Genomic DNA, 20,647 nt, shown 5'->3' on the forward strand with positions numbered 1-20,647 from the left:
AAAAAAATATATATATATATATATATATATATATATGAAAAGATGAATGTCAATTTCATTAAGTATACATAATATATAAAAGATATATACAGAGTATAGTATGTATGTATATATATATTTGTATTTTTTCTATTTTATATTTGTATTATAAGAAAAGAAACATCTTCAGTCGTTGGTATCATAAACTCGGGTTTTGATGAGTTCTAAACACTTTTTTTGTCACTAAAAAATTGACATTCATGTTCATGTAACCCAAATCAAAGAATATATATATATATATATGAAAAGATGAATGTCAATTTCATTAAGTATACATAATATATAAAAGATATATACAGAGTATAAAGGTGGAAAAATGTTACGAAGCGGCAAATGTTTTGAGTTTGGTACAAATTTATGCCTTAAATAGATGAGCTCGGAAATGGTTGCGGACTCAAGAAGGGATAAATGTGTACTCGAAAAACTTATTTGAGAACTCGAGATAAGGCAGTTTTGCATTCGAGAAAAGTGATTGTTATGAAGATAGAAAATTTGTGATCGAAAGTTAAAGATTGTAACGTTATGAGTTTTTGAGTTAAGGGTGAGTGTTGTATTATACCTCAAAACTCAAAAGAGAAGTTGAAGTCAATTCTTAATGTTGCGGGTTTTTAATTTTAAATTTGTGACTGTTAAGTGTTGGTTTCTAAATTTGTTCTATAAAAACAAGTGTAAGATTATTGCAAACTTAACTTCTATAATCCTATTCGGTTTCGGATGAAATCGAGAAGTTTGTATGAGTGTTAATGTATAATAAAATGTTTTCATTGTTGAGAATGTGAGAGAAATTTGTTGAAGCAACAAATATGAGGTGTTAGCAGATTCCCAATTTTCTCTAAATCGATTGTTCATTCATTCATATAAATATAGAGTTTCGGAAGATTGTCTGCTATAGTTTTGAGTTAATAGAAACATTTTAGTTCTTCAGAGCGATTCCTATGGTAGCGATTACAACTCTACAATTCTCACATTTGAAAAGTTATTCGATTTGGTGTTGTGTTGCATAAAGAATCTGGTTTCACTGACCGGGTTATGGATAAGATCTTTTTATGGCCAGGTCATTGGTAGAGTTTCACTGATATGAGGTTCTTAATAAAAATCGTTTTCTGTGTTTGCAGATAGTTGAAGCTCTGGTTTTTTACTCCTAATTACTAAAAACATGAGGCGTTGATATGTATTGGTTTGACTCTTGGGATTCGGTTCAATGTAAATTAAGAGTGTGATGGAATGAAACTATGTTGATTATATATATGTTTGGTTGTTTTGGAATTTTATTTTTCAAATTGGGTAGATAATTGTCATAAAGTAAAAATTAGATGAGTGTGGTTTTAGATAATTTTGAGTTATCATATAAACTAAATGATAAAATTTTGAAATATAGTTAAGGTAAATAATTGGACGAAAGTAATTTGGATAAACTTAATTATTGTTTTTAATAAAATTTATTATACATCTATAATATCATATATATATTATTTATATTAATAGCATTTAAAACAAAATAATTTCTTCTCTATTTTTTCTCAAAATTTACATAAAACAAAACCTTCATGATGTTTTTACAAGTTTTAGATGAGTTATTTATATTTTTAATATGCAAATTATTTAAGTTGTCGAGAACATTATAATAATAAAGTTTTATAATAAAAAGTTTATAAAACCTTATTGCATTATAAGTCAATCAAACTTTATTTTAATTTTTAAATAAAATATAATTTAAAACTTAATCAAAATCTTTATAATATTGTTGAAAATAAATTGTTTATTTCAAAAAGTAAATATAATGACATACTTTTTATTATTATTATTATTATTATTATTATTATTATTATTATATAAATAAATGAGAAAAATATACAAAAATCGAACTCGGAACTATATACAGATTTATGTATTTATCTATATACAAATATATTTTATATTTTTATATTTGTAAAGACCGATCTTAATTCTTCTTTAGAAGGATTGAAAATTCTAAATCATACGAAAACTTAATGACAAAAAAGTCACCACCAATATGATCTACATATAAATCATTAATTCTTCAATGGACTATCAAAATATGAGATCACATAAAAATAATTCATATTCAACCTTTTCATACAAAATATATTGAAAATAATTTAGGGATAATCGCCAAAAAAACCTTGTACTTTTTCTAGGTCAACAAAAAACTATGTACTTTTTTATCACCAATTAAACCCTATACTTGGTATGATTAATCCATAAAACCCTGTACTTTTTAAAAATTAACCGAAAATCCCCTGCGACTGTCAATTCAAACAAAAATGATGATGTGACAATGACATGGAATGAACATATCATCATAATTATATCACATCATCATATTATTTTCTCATGGGGGTTCATTTATTATAAATTAATCACATCAAGTACAGGGTTTAATTGGTAATAAAAAAAGTACAGGGTTTTTTTTGGCGATTACCCCAATAATTTATATAAAAACATACAACATATTAAAATTTTAAAATATTATGCAAAATACAAGATTTACGATAAAAGAATATTAAACTGAAGTGTGCCGAAAAACTTAATATATGCAATAAACTGTTTATAATAGAGTTAAAATATATTTATTATTTTAATCAAACCATTACTGTAATCTTATCAAAATGTCATTTTTTAATAAAATTATCACATCTTACTTTAATTACAAATAAAATCAAAATATCGTTGTTCGATTTTGATGATACATTTATATAATCTTTATTTGTAATGTCCAGAATATTCTCCATCATATAAATTCAAACATATAATTTTGATTTAAAAAATAACAACAATATTTTTAAACTTTTTTACATGAGATGATCTAGCAACATGAATCGGTTTACAATGAATAAAATAATTGTTAGAAAAACTATTAAAGTTTTTATATCTATATGAAAGTTTTTCGAAAATTGGTGATTTTTAGGTTAATTTATCTTTTAAATATGAAATACGTATGATATAAAATAAAAATATTATTATATTAAGTTAACTAATATTTTTATTATTTTTTCCTTTATTAAGTTAACTAATGATTTTTTTGATTTAGGTTTGTATCACTCACACATCATATCATTTATGAAAAAATAAAAAAGTCAACCTAATAAAAAAATGATCATAACAACTAATGCAAATTTAACTATTCTTAAAACAAATGATAACTATAATATTTAATAATATAACTTTTAGTATTACCTTATAAATAATTTTTGTAGAGAGATTGAAATAAATAGATCAACAATAAGCATGTTTAGAACAAATTATTATGAGCAATTTTATAAATAGCCTATGCAATAATATTCATGTCTCCTTACTTCTTTATTTCTTTAAATACATGATTTTTTAATATTTTAATATTATAAATATACTTTTTCTAAATCAAATAAATAATCTATATCATTTATACTAAATTTATATTAATAAATACTATAATTTTTTTTAAAAAATAGAATAACCCGCGCAACGCGCGGGTCTCACCTAGTTATATTAATAATTAAGCAATTCCAATCCATCATATTATTCTTATTGGTGAACAAAAAGAAATATATCATTGTTTTTATTTTTATTTTGGTATATATTTTATATTGAGATTATCATTCCTCTTCAAAGGCGCGTGTTGTTTACGATTCACGTCAAAGAATGTCGTTGGCATGTCCAATTTCAATTCTCTTTTCTCCACAAGAAAACAAAATAATACAAAGAATACAAAAATTAATTATATCAGACGACTCCCTTTCCATGCAGCCGTGAACCATATAATAATAATATATTATTTTTATAAAACCATATGATAAGCACGATAATTACAACGAACGTCGAGGAAATATTAATTTAACCAACAACAACAATAATGATAATCGAGTTTATTTATTCAACCCGCTAATTTCGGATTTTCTTGCTATTTTTGTTGTTTATTTTTTTTCCATCTTGTGTGATTTTCCATTCCTTCAAAACTGTACTCTCTTTCTCCCCTGTGTGCTGCTACAACACATGCGTCTCTCATCAAAATCTCTGCGCCCTAGATCCATCCCTCTTATGCAGACACTGTAAAAAAAAAAAACCTCCCCTTTAATTTTCTTCTCTCCTGTCGGAAATTTTATAAAAAAGTTTCAATCTTTTTCTTGAACTTTTGGCAAAACAAACGATTTCCCTTTTGCCTCAGGCAGTGCGGTCGTCTCTCGCTGCAAGATACTCAGGAAAGGTGCTTACTTTATATACTCAGCGGTGTTGATATCTTCGTGAAATTAGGGATTTTGGATTCTGGATGTTTCCTGTTTATGCTCGTAAATCAATGTTCGAGTCCATTTCATGATCTGGGTACATTGTGTGATTTTGCAAATTGAAGGAAAATATAATTTTTGCTCTCAGGGTTCTTCGATTTCAAGTGTTCCTGGATTTCATTAGCTTTGGTTGGTTTCAGACATTCCGTGCCTGTGTTGTCCCATGTGGTCCGTTTCCTGGTTGTGGATGGCTTTTGGTGGGGGGTTTATGACGAGGATGGTATTGGGAGAGGAAGAACTAGAAGATGGAAAAGTTTTGAAGGAGCTCTTTTGCTTTTAGTGTAAGAGATTTTGCGGAGAGTTGCAGTGAATTGGACGATGGGTTGTGTTTGCTGCAAGCCCTCTGCTATCGAAGATAGCAAAGAGAGTCCCCCGAGAGAGCGTCTCTCCAGCAAATCCGCCGCCGAGGTTAGGGCTTCTGGAGCGGTTACTTCGTCTAGAAGAGAAGAATCTCTAAGAACGAAGGAGCGATCCGATGGAACGAGCGTAAGACCGGTGTTGAGTGATAAGCAAGGAAATCCTCCGATGCGTTTTCGTGGAGAGGATTTCAATAGGAAGGGGGAGAGGATGGCGAAGATTGCAATGGGAAGCATACCAAAGGCAACTGAAGGAGAGCATGTTGCAGCCGGATGGCCTCCGTGGTTGGCCGCTGTGGCTGGAGAGGCTATCCGTGGTTGGGTACCACGTCGTGCAGATTCTTTCGAGAAGTTGGATAAAGTATGCTCCTTTCTCTATCTACACTTCATTTCTGTAAGGTTTATTCCTAACCATCCCATTGAAAGTGCGGTTAGTTTTGGTCAGTTAGTTGTCTTTTCGATTCATGTTATATCGAATCGTAGAACGAGTCACTACTAGAAAGTCTAGGTGGAGATGCAAGCTTTAGGCTTTTGAACTGGTCCATGACTTGCAGGCTCTTTCTACTGTACCCGAGAAGGAAGATGCCGATGCTCCTCATACCGCTCTTAAACCAAAATGACTGGTCGCCCGATCTTTGTGTCTGACACTGAAATTTGATTTGTTCTTTCTTTGCAGATTGGTCAGGGGACTTATAGTAATGTATATAGGGCTCGGGATCTTGACCAAAAGAAGATCGTGGCGCTGAAGAAAGTTAGGTTTGATAATTTGGAGCCTGAAAGCGTGCGTTTTATGGCAAGAGAAATCCACATATTGCGCCGGCTTGATCATCCGAATGTCATAAAGCTGGAAGGCTTAGTTACATCAAGAATGTCATGCAGCTTGTATCTTGTTTTTGAGTACATGGAGCATGACTTAGCTGGATTAGCCTCACATCCTGCAATTAAATTTTCTGAATCACAAGTACTTTTCATTTTTTCATTCTTGTATCTTTATCGTGTTCTATTCAACGTCTTTCTTGACCTAGTTACTAATTGCTTTATTACAGCAAATCTCTGATGTTCGGTTTTGTGTTTTTCCAGGTCAAATGTTACATGCAGCAACTTCTACGTGGCCTGGATCATTGTCACACTCGTGGTGTACTGCATCGGGACATAAAGGGCTCGAACCTTCTGATAGATAACAATGGAGTACTAAAGATTGCTGACTTTGGTCTGGCTAGTTTCTTTGATCCTCATCAAACTCAGCCTTTGACGAGTCGCGTGGTAACCCTTTGGTACCGACCACCCGAGCTTTTGCTCGGAGCAACTCACTACGGAGCTGCTGTGGATTTATGGAGTACAGGTTGCATTCTTGCAGAACTATATGCAGGCAAGCCTATTATGCCCGGAAGAACCGAGGTAGATTTTGTAGCTCCTAGATACGAAAATGAATTTTGTTGCCCATGGCTCGTGCTTATCATCGTGTTGATAATCTCAAAAAAGAAGTTAAGAACCCGAGTCTAAAGGACTGTGATCCTTTGAGATGATTAGTAATCTTTATCGGAAACATGTTGCTTTGCAGGTGGAACAGTTGCACAAGATCTTCAAGCTATGTGGCTCGCCTTCCGAGGACTATTGGAGAAAATCAAAGCTGCCTCATGCAACAATCTTCAAGCCTCAACAGCCATATCGACGTGTTGTGGCCGAAACATTTAGGGAGTTTCCTGAGCCAGCTTTAGACCTTCTTGAAACCTTACTTTTAGTCAATCCCGATGAACGTGGAACTGCTGCCTCTGCCCTCCAGAGCGAGGTATGGCATTCATACTGTGTGATCGTATTTCTTGCTTTTAGTGAAATCTCCTGGCCGAACCCGCCTTTCTAATTTCAAAAAGATCGTTTTTCCCCCACAGTTCTTCACTATTAAACCCCTCCCGTGCGACCCTTCAAGCTTGCCGAAATACCCTCCCTGCAAAGAGCTTGACGCGAGGATGCGGGATGAAGAAGCTAGAAGGTGTATATTATTACCGCCATTACTCATTACGGGCAGTTTTATCTCTGCTTCGAGTTTGTGGGATTTGAAAGGAAAATTCCGGGGGGATACTGATATAGTTGTCTCTCTCTACTGGATAGGCAAGGGGTGGCAGGAAACAATAACCATATACGCCAAGAAAGGAGAGTATCAAAGGAATCTCGAGCCGTCCCTGCGCCCGAGGCCAACGCAGAATTAGCCGCATCAATGCAGGTCAGATTCTGTCCTTCATAATCTTGTTTTTTTTTTCGGAGCTTCAATCATTTATCAGGTGCACTTGCAATTTTAATACTTGCAGAAAAGACAGGGCCAGTCTACTTCAAGAAGCCGGAGCGAGAAGTTTAATCCACATCCTGAAGAAGTTGCTTCCGGTTTCCCTATCGATCCACCGAGGCCATTGCAAACCTCGGAGAGTAAGGCAGATTCTCAGGGCATCCCTCATAAGAGAGCTTCGCATTCAGGTCCCCTGGCTCGTAGGTCTGCTTCGGCTACTAGAAACTACGATGATTCCCACAAAGCCTCGGCCGCAATGCCGGGTTTGGCTGCAGCTAGGACCAGCGGTTCGCAGCAAGAGACTGTCAGAGGAATGGCTCGGCTCTCGGGATCCTTCAAAGGAGCCGTCGAGATCTCTGCAGAATCTAACCAGAGGAATGATGGTAGAAGCAACAAGCAAGACCCAATTCTCGTAAGTGCTATCCCGATAATGCTTGCATTGTGTATACACATACACGCTCATACCATGCAAATCCGACCATATGTTGTGGTTTCTTGGAAGATCGGATGAGTAACGGAGGGTTCTTGTTGTTAATATCGATCCATTCCCCTCGTTGTGGTTACGTTTCAGATGGGATATGGATCAAAAGGCTACAAGATTCACTACTCAGGGCCGTTGGTGGTTCCATCGGGAAACATGGACCAGATGCTGAAAGAGCACGACCGCCATGTCCAGGAAGCTGTGAGAAGGGCACGAATCGACAAGGCCAGAGTCAGAAAGGTTCAGGCAGATGAGACCAGCCAAGTCCCGACCAACCCCTTGTCCGTTTCTGGCCGTTGACCTCTTCCACAATAATAGGACAACAACAACAAAAAACGGACAAGATTATCGTCGGGGTCCCCATCAGACACAGTTTGTGGGATTGCGTCGTGTTACGTGAAGATAATGAAGCGATGAATTATTGGATGAGCCTACGAATTTGAAACGAGTGGCCCTCTCGCCAAATAAACAATCCCCAAGTTGCATGCTTTTTGTTGAAGCCCATGCAAAATGACCACAACACCCGCCCGCCACCTTTTGTTTATTTGTTATCATATATCTAGGTTTTGGACATTTATTTATATATATATATATAAAAAAGTTATATACAAAGGTGTAGATTAAAATGCTACTATATCGAACTTTTAATATAAACTAGACCGCTATTGGGGAATTAATAATCTAGATTAAATTAAACTATAGATGCGTATATGTTCATTTAATGATCTGTATATAGTCGTATAACAGAAATCGATTGTAAGACACTAGTAGAATGCGATTCAATTAAACATCATGGATGGACATCGATGATACGACGACATGACACGAGGCTTTTTTTGTTCAGAGAAGACGTGCAACCCCACCCCACGGCCGACGGTCCGGATTATTGTTGTCGTCGTTTATTGATCATTTGTGAGGTAGAGAATTAGTTCGCAGATTGAATATTACAATATAATATATAATTTATCTATAGTCATATTATTTATTTATATTAAGCTGGGATATTAAATGTGCTGACTCGGTCTGACCCGATATGTTTGTAACCCGTTTTTCCTTTTCCAGAATTTTTTTGACTCGATACCTAATTCACGAGTTAAATAAAATATAAAAGAAATAAATACAATATAAATAATTAAATAAAAATATTAAAATATTCAAAAAAAATTATTTTTTTTTGAAAAAAACGGTTCCCGAACTGACCCGTGACGTGAATCCGTTTTTTTCGAGCTCATATTTTTTCAAACCAACTCGGAAAAAAAAACGAGCGGACTCGCGAGTCGGTTGTGCAGATGAGACTCGTTTTGCACCCTCTATATTAAACAGTTAACTTTTCTTATCGCTCTATTTCAAAACAAAATATCTATCATTTTTATTTTATTTAAATAATCGTTTTTTACCCTACCATATTCTATTTACTCTTTATCCCACTCTAATCATTAAGAACAAGCGCGAAATTTAAAAACAAAAAAAAAAACAAAAAGAACAAGCACGAAAACTCCGAAATTCGAGTACCACGTGCATGTGGCTCGCGAGTTGAGATATCCTGTCGATACCCAAATCTTCATCTCATCGAATATTACAAATTGAGAGGAGTGAAACCAAAACCGGTAACACCAAAAAGATTCGAATATCCGAATCTTATATACCCTAATAATCATTATCTATGATTCTCTTTCTTCTAATTTTTTATATTTATTTTTGGGATATTTTCCAGATATGGAGCCCTGATTGAAAAAGGAAAAAACACGCCACATGTTTCTAGATTTGTATCATTGATGGCATGCCATGAGTCAATAAAAAAAAAGCCACAAACAAATTGAAATTATAGGGACAAGTCCCTATCACGTTTTTTGTTGTATTGTCGTTACATTAAATTAGAGGAAATTTACACCAGTATCCAAAATCTATACCTTTTTTTTCTTCATTTGCAAACTATATTATTTTATAATTTTTTTGATAAAAATACCCTTACTTTATTATATAATTTCAATATTGCCATTAAACATTTCAAAAAAATTACAGCATAAAAAATATATTTTATTGAAAAACTGTGTTATATCGGAAAACTGTTTTTTTCATCCGGGATAATTATTTTCCATATGTGAGAATCTGTTTTTATTTGGTTTAACTGTTTTGTATACGAAAAAATAATTTTTTTTATCAAGAAAAACTATTTCTCGTCCGAAAGAATTGGTTTTCATTTGGGAAAGATTTTTTTTATACAAAAGAACTGTTTTTTATCCGAAAAAGTCTATTTTCGTCCGGGAGAATAATTTTTTTTTAGAAAATTGTTTTCATCAGGGAAAAAAAATTTATATGAAAAACAATTTTTTTATACGTGAGAACTATTTTTCATCCGGACAAAAAACGTACACTCCCGAACGAAAAATAACTCTCTCGAAAAAAAATTCTTCCGGACAAAAAAAACAAATTTTTCCAAACGAAAAATAGATTTTTCCGGACAAAAAACAGTCCTTCCGGACAAAAAACAGTTCTCCTGAATAAAAAAAAAAGATTTTTCCGGACAAAAACTAACTCTCTCGAACAAAAACAATTCTCCTGGACACAAAAAATTCTCCCGAACAAAAAACAGACTCTCCCGGACGAAAACAGTTCTCCCGGACAAAAAACAGACTCTCCCAGACGGAAAACAGTTCTCCCAGACAAAAAACAGTTCTCCCGGATAAAAACAGACTTTTCCGGATTAAAAACAGCTCTCCCGGATTATACAGTTTCCAAAAAAATCTGCTTTTTATACTGCACATTTTTCGGGACGCTAAATGGCAATATTGAAATTATACAATAAAGTAAGGGTAATTTTGTCAAAAATTTATAAAAAGGTATAGTTTTCAAAAGATAAAAAAAAGGCATAGATTTCTAAACATGTCATCTTTTTGTCACACTTAGCCAAGAACCCCTTAAATTAAGAAAAAATGACATTTTCCTACATCAATTTAGTAAAATGTGACCTTTTCCTACACGAATTTTTAATTTGATAAAAACATACACTATATTATCAAATGTTCCAAATCCATACACGAATTACCCAATTTTACTGCAATTTACTACACAATCCGAGACGGTGTTAAAATGTTCGTTAATTGCTGACGTGGAAGGCCACGTGGCGACTGACGTGGAATGCCACATAGAAAATTTTGCCATATCAGCATGCCACGTCGGATTTTAAAAAATTAAAAATTAAAAAAAAAACTAAAAAAAATACATATATACATACCCATACATACAAATATATTTATATATACATGCATACACATATATAAATATATATACATATATACATATATGTATATATAAACATATGCAATGCATATATATATATAGGCATACAAAATAAAAAAAATACAAATATATACATACATCTATATGTATATACATATATATTCATATCTATATACAAATACAAATATAAATACTCTTATGTATGAATATATCTCTATATATACATAAAAATAACAAATATATATATACATACATCTATACAAATAAATAAATATATATATATATATATATTTGTGTATATATAAATATATTCGTATGTATGTATATGTATATATATGTATTTTTTTTTATGTATATATAAATATATACTTGTATATCAAATTAAAAATTTATGTATATATAAATATATTTATATGTATATATATATATATATATATATATTTGTATAGATGTATGTATATGCATGTATATATTTTTTATTTTGTATATATATATAGATATATTTATACATAGGAATATATATATTTATATTTGTATTTGTATATAGATATGAATATATATATATATATATGCATATATACGTATAGATGTATGTATATATATGTATTTTTTTTATTTTGTATGCATATATACATATATATATGCATATATATATATATGCATTGCATATATTTATATATATATATGTATATGTATATATGTATTTATATATGTTTGTATGTATGTATATATATATGTATTTTAAAATTTTTAAATTTTATTTTATTTTCGATTTTAATTTTTAAAATTTTTTAAATATTTTTTTTAATTTTTTTTAAAACGTGACAAAATTTTCTACGTGACCTTCTACGTCAGCCGTCATGGCATTCCACGTCAGCAATTAACAGATATTTTAACATCGTTTTGGATTGTGTAGTAAATTGTAGTAAAATTGGATAATTCGTATATGAATTTGAGACATTTAATAATATAGTATAGGTTTTTATCAAATTAAAAATTCGTATAAAAAAAAATCAAAATCCTACTAAATTGGCGTAGAAAAATGTCATTTTTCTTTAAATTAAAAGATTAGTTGATCAATACACGGGGACCCGAAGGGATAAAATATTCAATATATATATATATATATGAAATTAGATATATCACTACAGTAACAAAAGGTGGCGTTGTGGTCTATTTCTTTATACGGCAACCTGTGCATTCTTTATAATATATTTGACAAGTAAATCAATTTTGAATATTTATTTTGACAATTCAAAACTTGCTGGCTCATCTCATCGCCTATATATACACACGCACAGATCTCTTCTGCTCTCACCACTTCATCTCTTCACTTAAGCGCAAACACAATGCAGCTGTGTTTTCTTGTTCTGTTCCTTGCCCTCTTCTGCTCTCAGGCGAGTTTCGCCGTAAAGTTCAACTTCAAGAGATTCGACGGTACGGACTTGTTGTTCCTCGGAGACGCCGAGCTCGGGGCCTCACCCAATGGCACCAGCCGCTCTGGATCGCTCTCCATGACTCGGGACGAGCCGTTTTCCCATGGTCGTGGACTCTACATTAACCCCATCCCTTTCAAGCCCTCCAACTCTTCTTCTTCTTCGGCATCTTTTCCATTCGAAACATCTTTCACATTCTCCATCAAACCCCAAAAGACCAACCCCATCCCTGGCCATGGCCTCGCTTTCATCATCGTCCCTGAAGCGACCCACGATGTTGCAGGACCAGCTGGTTTCCTCGGCTTCCTCAACCGGACCAACAACGGAAACCCTAACAACCACGCCTTCGCAGTCGAGTTCGACGTTGTTCAGGACAAAAGCCTCGGAGACATAAACGGAAACCATGTCGGTGTGGACGTAAACTCCGTCGTTTCAGTGGTTTCTCATAAAGCTGGTTACTGGGTCAGGTCGAAAAGAGAGTGGTCGTTCCAGGAGGTGAATTTGAGCAACGGAGAACGGTACACGGCTTGGATCGAATACGCGAAACAGAGGCTTACGGTCACGATTTCGCCCGAAAACGTTAAGAAACCGAAGAAGCCTTTGATCGACACGAACATCGATCTCTCGAAGGTTTTTCTCGACAGAATGTACGTTGGTTTTAGCGGCGCCATGGGACGTGGGATCGAGCGCCACGAGATCTGGAGCTGGAGTTTCAAGAACACTGCCAAGATCAACTGATGCCGTGACGAGACTTTTGGACCGAACCGGTTTAGTAATATCGTTCTAGATGTTGTTTTACCCTTTGTGTTGCCAAAATGTGGATGCTAGAGGGAATAAAAGCAAAGTTTGTTGCTTATTGTGTTGTATTTCCCAATTTATAATTAAAAAAAGCTTTGTTTTAAAAGTTTTACGGTCCGGTTTATTTATTTCGAAATATGGAAACGATACTACGTGTCGCGTGAAATATCGGTTCCGAACCATGCAGAGAGTGAAATGATGACACTTATATTCTTATACATATATATATATATATTTATATAAACAGTTCCGGATGGAATGATGACACCTTAGTGTTATCACTTTTTAGCCACGCTAAATGATGAACTCTCTCTCTCTCTCTCTCTCTCTATATATATATATATATATATATTGCCTTTCTTATTAAAAAAGGGGAAAAAATGGAAATTTGATTATTATTATAAAATAAATAAAATGTTGCAAATTTTCACCAGTGGGCCTTTGAATGGGCTTAAAGCCCAAACTCTCTCTTTCATATGGCCCAACCCAAAAAAAAATTAAGAGGGAAACTCTCGGGGCATGACTACCATTCCCATGTTTGATATGTGTTTAAACACAATCCACGAAATTGATGACATAATTAATCTTATATTATTTAATGTACATTCTTCCTTCACGTTAAAAAAAAAACGAAGATATGAATACATTACGTTTAGAAACTATCATGTTGTCTTGTTATTGTATATAAAAACATATATTTAGCAGATGTTTTAAAAATTATCGAAAATATAATTAATAAAAAAGATCTATTTGGTTTTATGAGAACATATACTTATATCAAACTAATATTAATAGTATATAAATTAATTTTAGTGGTGTTATCAAGACAGATCACCCATCACTACCAATCTAACTTTGCCCATACTTGTGTATATATAAAATACTACCAATCTAAATTTGCCCATGCTTTTATAAATATATATAAAAAAAATACTTGGACCAAATGTTTTTTTTTATTAACTCGGAAGTTATCCGAATCTTCGTCCCTACTATATCTCTCAAGATCCGGAAATAGTATGTGTATCACAAATATGGACTTTCATCCCCAATCCATGGCTCGAACATGGGATCTGGGATAAGAGCACGTCCACTCTTCTCAACCAATTACACCAATCGGCTACGTCCTCTTGATTACTTGGACCAAATGTTTGCGATATATATGCATATAGTACTCCTTTTAGTTCGCTTATTATTATGAAAAATCCCATAAAAATATATGAATTTGACCAAATGTGTCGTAGAAATACACGAGTTTTTAATTTGACATATTAAATCATGAATTCGTCAATTTCTTTTAAATCAACTCATAGACCATAACGACGTGTAATAAATCGAAATCGAGACGGTATAATATTAAACCGGATAAAATAATAAACTAAACCCAAATGTTAGAATGCTTCAACCAAGACTTTCAAGCCGATTGGACAGTTTTTTCGACTTATTTCGTCAGATTTCCAGCCGGTAAATTATGGGCAATCACCTCTTACTCGTCATTTGGTAGAGAAACCCCGATGAAATCTGCAAACCCCAAAAGAAAAAATGTGGCACATTTGGTCAAATTATGGGCAGATAAACCACATTCAACATATATTTATGGTCCATGGCTTGTTTTGGAAGAAATTAATGAATGCATGATTTAATTTATCAAATTAAAAAATTCATATATTTATGTGGCACATTTGGTCAAATTCATGTATTTTTATGAGATTTCCCCTTATTATAAATATAACTTGATCTAATTTTGAGAATGATATTACAAAGTTGTAGAGATTTGAAAAAAAAAATCCAATGAGAGATTAAAAATATTTGGGTTTTCCAGATTTTGATATTAAGATTATAAAACCACGCACGGCTCAATGATAAATGATTAACAAATCAAAGTAGGGTCCTTTACGAATAACCTGTAGCAAATCAAAGTTGATTCCTTTAACCAGTCGCCTCTATCTAGGTGAAGACTCTTAATATAATAATTATTTACATATTTAATAATATAATAATCCTTAACTCCAAGAAATCAAATGGATTTGGACCGCCACTTTTATTTTATTATTTACTTTTTGACCTATGTCTCATTCCTCTCGATGACATCATAGCCTTTGCTTATCTTTAATCATCCAATCAGCTTAGAGTATCATTCACAGTTACTAATGTCCCAAAAAGATTACCCTTTTCCTGGTGAAAAGTGAAAACCAGGAGTATACTTTCGGGTTTTCTATTTTTGACCCCGGTATTTTCTTGTATTTATCATTTGGCCCCGGAACTAATGAAGAGAAAAGAAGTATTTTCTTTACGTTATTATTTGTAAGGTCGTGGTTTCACCACGTTGCTTGCGCGGAAAGAGAGGCGGAGATTATCGAAGTGGACGATCAGTTCATTCCCCTTTTGCGTTTTCTTTTTACATTTTCGGCTCCGGATTTGAAAATGGGCATTAAAAAAATTCTGGGCAAAGAATAAAAAAAGGGAAAATAGAGTGAAATGTAGGCCCAGAGGAGATTTTCTGAGCAATTGTTTATCATTTCACGCATGACTTGTATGTTTTTTTTATTAAGGGGGAAAATGTTGGGAATTTATGAGGCTGTGAGGCTCCGTGGAAGCTGTTTTTGCTTCTCAAGTGTTTTGCTGCTGTGTGGTTCTGCTTTGAGATTGGAAGATCATTTCTTTGGTGCTTCAGGTTCCTCTTATCTTCTCTCTCTTTTGCGCATGTGATGAGCGTTTGCTTCTAGACTCTTAGCGGTGGAGAAGCTCTCCTCGTGCGTCTCCATTGATCAAAGATTGCATTTTTTCCTCATCAATTTTGTATTTTTCCGACTCGGGTCCTTTGAATTCTCCAACTTTTTGTTTTGGGGGGTGATCTCTAGCCTAGGGTTTTCCTAGGATCCGTCCCTTGTGGTTTTCAGTGCTTTCGTGACTCAGGCGGGTTTGCATTCCGAGAGTTCGCGTCTTGGTCGGGTCTGAATCGTGACTGTCTGAAGAGAAAAAAAGGGTTGGGTTTTTCTTCGTGATGTTGTGTTGTGGTGGTGATGAAATGAGCTGTTGAATCCGACATGGTTGCGGTCGGAGTGATTGGGAATTGGAGAATCCGGAGGAGTCATCGGTTACTTGGGTTTGTGTACGGCGGTTTCCGGCTAGCTTATGGCGGATGATCAATGGAGGGTACATCAGAATCTAATTCTAGAGGCTTGAACACCTCTGGGGTTTCAGATAGGAACACTGACTTCTCCCCCATCGAGAGAATCACTCGTTCGGCTGATGCTTCGAGTGATCACGAGGTCAGGAAGGAGTTTGACAAGTCTTTGTCCCATGTCGATTACGTCAGAAACCTGTTGGGTGCCCAGAAGGGTTTTGAAGAAGAAGAATCTGGGCTTCGACATTTCGTGAGAAGCTTGGAATGGGGCGACGTCAGCCTGAGAGAGTGGCTGGACAAGCCTGAACGATCTGTGGATGTGTTCGAGTGTCTGCACATTTTCAGACAAATCGTGGAGATTGTAAACGTGGCCCACTCCCAAGGCATTGTCGTCCAGAATGTCCGGCCGTCCTGCTTTGTCATGTCTTCGTTTAACCACGTTTCGTTCATCGAATCGGCTTCCTGTTCGGATTCCGGGTCTGATTCGTTAGAAGACGGGCTTAACAGTCACAAGGAACCACGCGGTTTGCATCAAGAGATTGGTAGCTCGGCCAGAGAGGATCTTCAATCGCGCAACCTCGGTTGTCGTCTGAATGCATTGTCTCAGGCTAGTTTACGAGAAGAGAGACAAGACGAGCAACTAGAGGATGAAAAGAAGCAATCTTTTCCGATGAAACAGATACTGGCGAAGGAGACGAGCTGGTATACGAGCCCGGAAGAGGATATAGACTCTCCTAGTACATGTGCTTCTGATGTCTACCGCCTCGGTGTTCTTCTTTTTGAGGTTTGAGATTAGAGACAACATGTTTCTTGAACTATCCATGCCTCAATCTTGATAGAATTTCGATTTTTACGCCTTACTTTTTCATCGGGTTTGAGTGTTTAGTTATGTGAAAATGATTTGATGAACGTTAGCTCCGTGCAGCTATTCTGCCCGGTTCCCTCGAGAGAAGAGAAGTCGAGAACTATGTCTAGCTTGAGACATCGTGTTCTTCCGACTCAGTTGTTGCTCAAATGGCCGAAAGAAGCTTCCTTTTGCTTGTGGCTACTGCATCCCGACCCCAGTTGCCGGCCCACGATGAGGTAAATCTATCCGTTTAGCAGAACCCTTTTCCTCGATCTCGTTTCTGTTTCCGTTTTGATCTTCTAAAACAAAATTCTTAGTTGATACCGGTGTTTGTGTCCTCAAGATTCTCGTATTTCTTGTACTGAAACAGCGAGTTGCTCCAAAGCGAGTTTCTTAACGAACCAAGAGACGATTTGGAAGAACGTGAAGCAGCGATAGAGATACGAGATAGGATCGAGGAACAGGAGTTACTGCTCGAGTTTTTGTTACTGATTCAGCAAAGGAAACAAGAATACGCGGATAAATTGCAGGACACGGTTTTACTTCTTTCATCTGACGTCGAAGAAGTCGTGAAACAGCAATCGATTCTGAAGAAGAAAGGGACCTCGTCCCCGGGTTCCCGAAGGGATGATCAATCTAATTCCAGCCGTCAGCCGCTGCTGAACATAACGGAACAGGAAGATCCCTCGATCTTGGTCTCGAGAAAACGGTTCAGACAAGGAATTCAGACAAGTACAATGGATGATGAGGAGTTGAAACTTGGGGAGAATCGAGAGAGTACGCTTCTTCAAAGCTCCCGGCTGATGAGAAATTTCAAGAAACTGGAATCCGTCTACTTCTTGACGAGATACAGACAAATCAAGGCGGCCGGGAAATCATTGTCTCGACATTCGCCGGTATGCAGTGACGGTAGAGGTTCGATGGCTGTCTCGGAGAGAAGTTCGATTAGTAACTTGGCATCCAAAGATGTAAGCAACGTTCCGAGACTAGGCGGGTGGATCAACCCTTTCCTCGAGGGTTTGTGCAAATACTTATCTTTCAGTAAGCTAAGAGTGAAAGCGGATTTGAAACAAGGAGACTTGTTGAACTCTTCCAACCTCGTTTGCTCGATTGCGTTCGATCGAGATGGGGAGTTTTTCGCCACGGCCGGAGTCAACAAGAAAATCAAGGTATTCGAATGCAACGCCATTATGAACGATAGCCGGGATATTCACTATCCAGTGGCAGAACTGGCAAGTCGGTCGAAGTTAAGCGGTATATGCTGGAATTCCTACATAAAAAGCCAAGTAGCGTCTTGTAACTTCGAAGGCGTGGTTCAGGTTAGTTCATCTAAATCGTCATTTGAGATCGATAACGATTTATTTCGCAAGGTTAAACCTGTTTGGTTACGGGTTATCCCGTGTTTAGGTATGGGATGTTTCAAGAAGCCAGTTGATTACGGAAATGAGAGAGCACGAGAAGCGGGTTTGGTCCATCGATATCTCGTCAGCAGATCCGACGTTGCTGGCCAGTGGGAGCGACGACGGAACTGTCAAGCTATGGAGTATCAATCAGGCAATTCTAATTCCAATGTCGGCTATTGAAAACTAAAACAAAACGTACTTTTTTTCATATATATGTCGAATTTCTCGAACCTGTAATATCTCATTCCGCCGTGTATGGTGGGTGATCTTGGTTTTCTCGCCTTTTTTTTTGGTGGATTCAGGGGACGAGTATCGGAACAATCAAGACGAAGGCTAACATATGTTGCGTCCAGTTCCCGTCGGATTCAGGACGGAATCTAGCATTCGGGTCGGCAGATCACAAAGTGTATTACTACGATCTACGGAACCCGAAAATCCCGCTGTGCACGATGATCGGACACAGCAAGACAGTGAGTTACGTCAGGTTTCTGGATTCGAAAACGGTCGTGTCTTCGTCCACGGACAACACCTTGAAGCTATGGGACGTATCCATGGCCGCATCAGGTGTTAACAAAGCTCCTCTTCACTCATTCATGGGCCATACCAATGTAAAGGTACAATCTTTCTGTCGACATTTTCGGAAAGAATCGATCTTTTCCGGCACCCATTTCACGGTGTCTGAACCTGATGAGATGTCGACCCGTCTGATGATGATGCAGAACTTCGTAGGGCTGTCGGTTTCTGATGGGTACATAGCCACAGGATCTGAGACCAACGAGGTAGGCCACTTCAAGAAACCCTAATTGCCATTTCTTTTGGGGGGGCTAAAAATGATGGGGAGAGGTTTTCCGACAGGTTTACGTGTACCACAAGGCATTTCCAATGGCGGTAACGTCGTTCATGTTCAGCAGCACAGATCCGGTGTCGGGGATAGAGGTTGAAGACAGTTCCCAGTTCATATCTTCAGTTTGCTGGAGAGGACAGTCTTCCACTGTGGTCGCTGCCAACTCCACCGGCAACATCAAGATCCTCGAGATGGTCTGAACATATATATATATATATACACACAGATATATATATCATATCCGTCGGGTTCAGGGGTAAAAGCGTAATTTCGTTTCTGCGGGTACAGGAGGAGGGAGCCATATATTTTTTTTTGGGGTAGAAGAAGAATAGAAGTGGAAAACTTTGTTGTTGGTTGCTGGGAAACGAAACTGTGAATAAAAATTTACTGTGAAAACGGAAGAGAGAGAAGGAAGGGTTTTCTTGTTGTTGTATATTTCTGTCTATACCGTCACAGATATGCCATTTTTTTTAATGCCAATATCAAATATTTCATTTTACATTTTAGAAGTGACCATTTCGGATTTCGATTCGGATTCGGTTGAATTATATTCGGATAATCATTCGGTTTTTATATTAACTTAAGATCGGTTCGGTTCATTTTGTATTCGTTTTTTATTGATAAAAAAAATTCATGTTTTTAAAGCAATTGTCGCAGTTATTTCGTTTTTTTATCTGGATCTATTTGGTTCGGTTTTAGTTTTTTCAGATTTAGAAAAATTATAATCGTTCATTTTTAAATCATATTTGATTCGATTACGGTTGGTTATATGTTATTCGATTCAATTATTAGATGTGTTCATGTTGGAGTTCATAATGGTCATTCTAAATCCCAAAATCACGATAAACGAAACCCAGACGCGCGGAGGAGAGCGTTTGCGTTTGCGTTTATGTTTATCATCTTCACCACTTGAGGTTGGGCTAAAAGATCATTTGATTTGATCCGGTCCATAGTTGAATACACCTATATACACATACATATATATATGTATCTATTTTGTAATTTATTATTTATTATTTATTTGTTGACATAATGTCTAGTTAACGAGATAATGAACTTACCATGGTGCGGCATCATATTTACGGCCATTAAATCCCGTTAGTTTTTTTTTATATCGTTATTGTTCGTATAGTAAATTGACATGCATAGGTTTTGGAAGACATTAAAAAAATTGATGTATTTTTTCTTTTTATCAAATTAAAAGTTTATATATTTATTTGTTTTTTCCGTTTATTCTTAGAAAATTCAATTTTGATGCTTGTATTCATTTGTTTTTTCTCCTTTCTCATTCGCATATATCACACTCTTATTGGTTATTATTTCATTATTTTTTCTGTTTTTTCATCAAGAATAAAAATATAATTAAAGGTTTCCAATAAAAATATTAGCTTTTAAACTTTTTTATTCCATAAAAAATAAATAATGAAATTAATGGGAAGTAAATATAGAAATGATATTCTACATTATCATATATCCATGAATGGAAACAGCATTTATCATATCTTACGTGGAAGA

The 20,647-nt window shown here is 35.4% G+C and overlaps 3 protein-coding genes across 6 annotated transcripts; all 3 read left to right on the forward strand.

Moving 5' to 3' along the window:
• The first annotated feature begins 3,939 nt into the window (after positions 1-3,939).
• On the forward strand, positions 3,940-8,023 carry LOC104818077 (probable serine/threonine-protein kinase At1g54610). Of its 2 annotated transcripts, none has more exons than XM_010547529.2 (9): positions 3,940-4,243; positions 4,411-5,039; positions 5,355-5,639; positions 5,759-6,076; positions 6,240-6,467; positions 6,568-6,668; positions 6,788-6,899; positions 6,985-7,371; positions 7,531-8,023. In XM_010547529.2, exons 2-9 carry the CDS (start codon positions 4,641-4,643, stop codon positions 7,738-7,740), a joined length of 2,040 nt encoding a protein of 679 aa, XP_010545831.1. In that variant the 5' UTR covers positions 3,940-4,243; positions 4,411-4,640; the 3' UTR covers positions 7,741-8,023. The 2 variants fall into 2 exon arrangements, with proteins under 2 accessions (XP_010545831.1, XP_010545832.1); XM_010547530.2 differs by having other exon boundaries at positions 4,463-5,039.
• A 3,958-nt stretch (positions 8,024-11,981) lies between these two features.
• On the forward strand, positions 11,982-13,026 carry LOC104818078 (lectin-like protein At1g53080). Its single transcript, XM_010547531.2, has one exon. It carries the CDS (start codon positions 12,030-12,032, stop codon positions 12,852-12,854), a length of 825 nt encoding a protein of 274 aa, XP_010545833.1. The 5' UTR covers positions 11,982-12,029; the 3' UTR covers positions 12,855-13,026.
• A 2,358-nt stretch (positions 13,027-15,384) lies between these two features.
• On the forward strand, positions 15,385-19,633 carry LOC104818079 (protein SPA1-RELATED 3). 3 transcript variants are annotated; one of them, XM_010547532.1, is made up of 7 exons: positions 15,392-16,822; positions 16,964-17,121; positions 17,256-18,204; positions 18,293-18,439; positions 18,591-18,902; positions 19,008-19,067; positions 19,144-19,633. In XM_010547532.1, exons 1-7 carry the CDS (start codon positions 16,061-16,063, stop codon positions 19,330-19,332), a joined length of 2,577 nt encoding a protein of 858 aa, XP_010545834.1. In that variant the 5' UTR covers positions 15,392-16,060; the 3' UTR covers positions 19,333-19,633. The 3 variants fall into 3 exon arrangements, with proteins under 3 accessions (XP_010545835.1, XP_019058577.1, XP_010545834.1); XM_010547533.1 differs by lacking the exons at positions 19,008-19,067; positions 19,144-19,633 and having other exon boundaries at positions 15,385-16,822; positions 18,293-18,456; positions 18,591-18,758; XM_019203032.1 differs by lacking the exons at positions 19,008-19,067; positions 19,144-19,633 and having other exon boundaries at positions 15,386-16,822; positions 18,293-18,483; positions 18,591-18,679.
• Positions 19,634-20,647: the final 1,014 nt, after the last annotated feature.

The sequence above is a fragment of the Tarenaya hassleriana genome, unplaced genomic scaffold, assembly GCF_000463585.1.
Source record: "Tarenaya hassleriana unplaced genomic scaffold, ASM46358v1 Cleome28, whole genome shotgun sequence".
In the NCBI taxonomy this organism is placed as follows: domain Eukaryota; kingdom Viridiplantae; phylum Streptophyta; class Magnoliopsida; order Brassicales; family Cleomaceae; genus Tarenaya; species Tarenaya hassleriana.

Bases quoted from the DNA above. Each gene is read 5' to 3' on its own strand.
- LOC104818077 (XM_010547529.2), top strand. From the start codon at position 4,641: ATGGGTTGTGTTTGCTGCAAGCCCTCTGCTATCGAAGATAGCAAAGAG. The intron at 5,040-5,354 runs GTATGCTCCTTT...CTTTCTTTGCAG, and splicing joins CTTTCGAGAAGTTGGATAAA to ATTGGTCAGGGGACTTATAG. The intron at 6,669-6,787 runs GTGTATATTATT...TCTACTGGATAG, and splicing joins CGGGATGAAGAAGCTAGAAG to GCAAGGGGTGGCAGGAAACA.
- LOC104818079 (XM_010547532.1), top strand. From the start codon at position 16,061: ATGGAGGGTACATCAGAATCTAATTCTAGAGGCTTGAACACCTCTGGG. The intron at 18,205-18,292 runs GTTAGTTCATCT...TCCCGTGTTTAG, and splicing joins ACTTCGAAGGCGTGGTTCAG to GTATGGGATGTTTCAAGAAG. The intron at 18,903-19,007 runs GTACAATCTTTC...ATGATGATGCAG, and splicing joins TGGGCCATACCAATGTAAAG to AACTTCGTAGGGCTGTCGGT.
- LOC104818078 (XM_010547531.2), top strand. From the start codon at position 12,030: ATGCAGCTGTGTTTTCTTGTTCTGTTCCTTGCCCTCTTCTGCTCTCAG.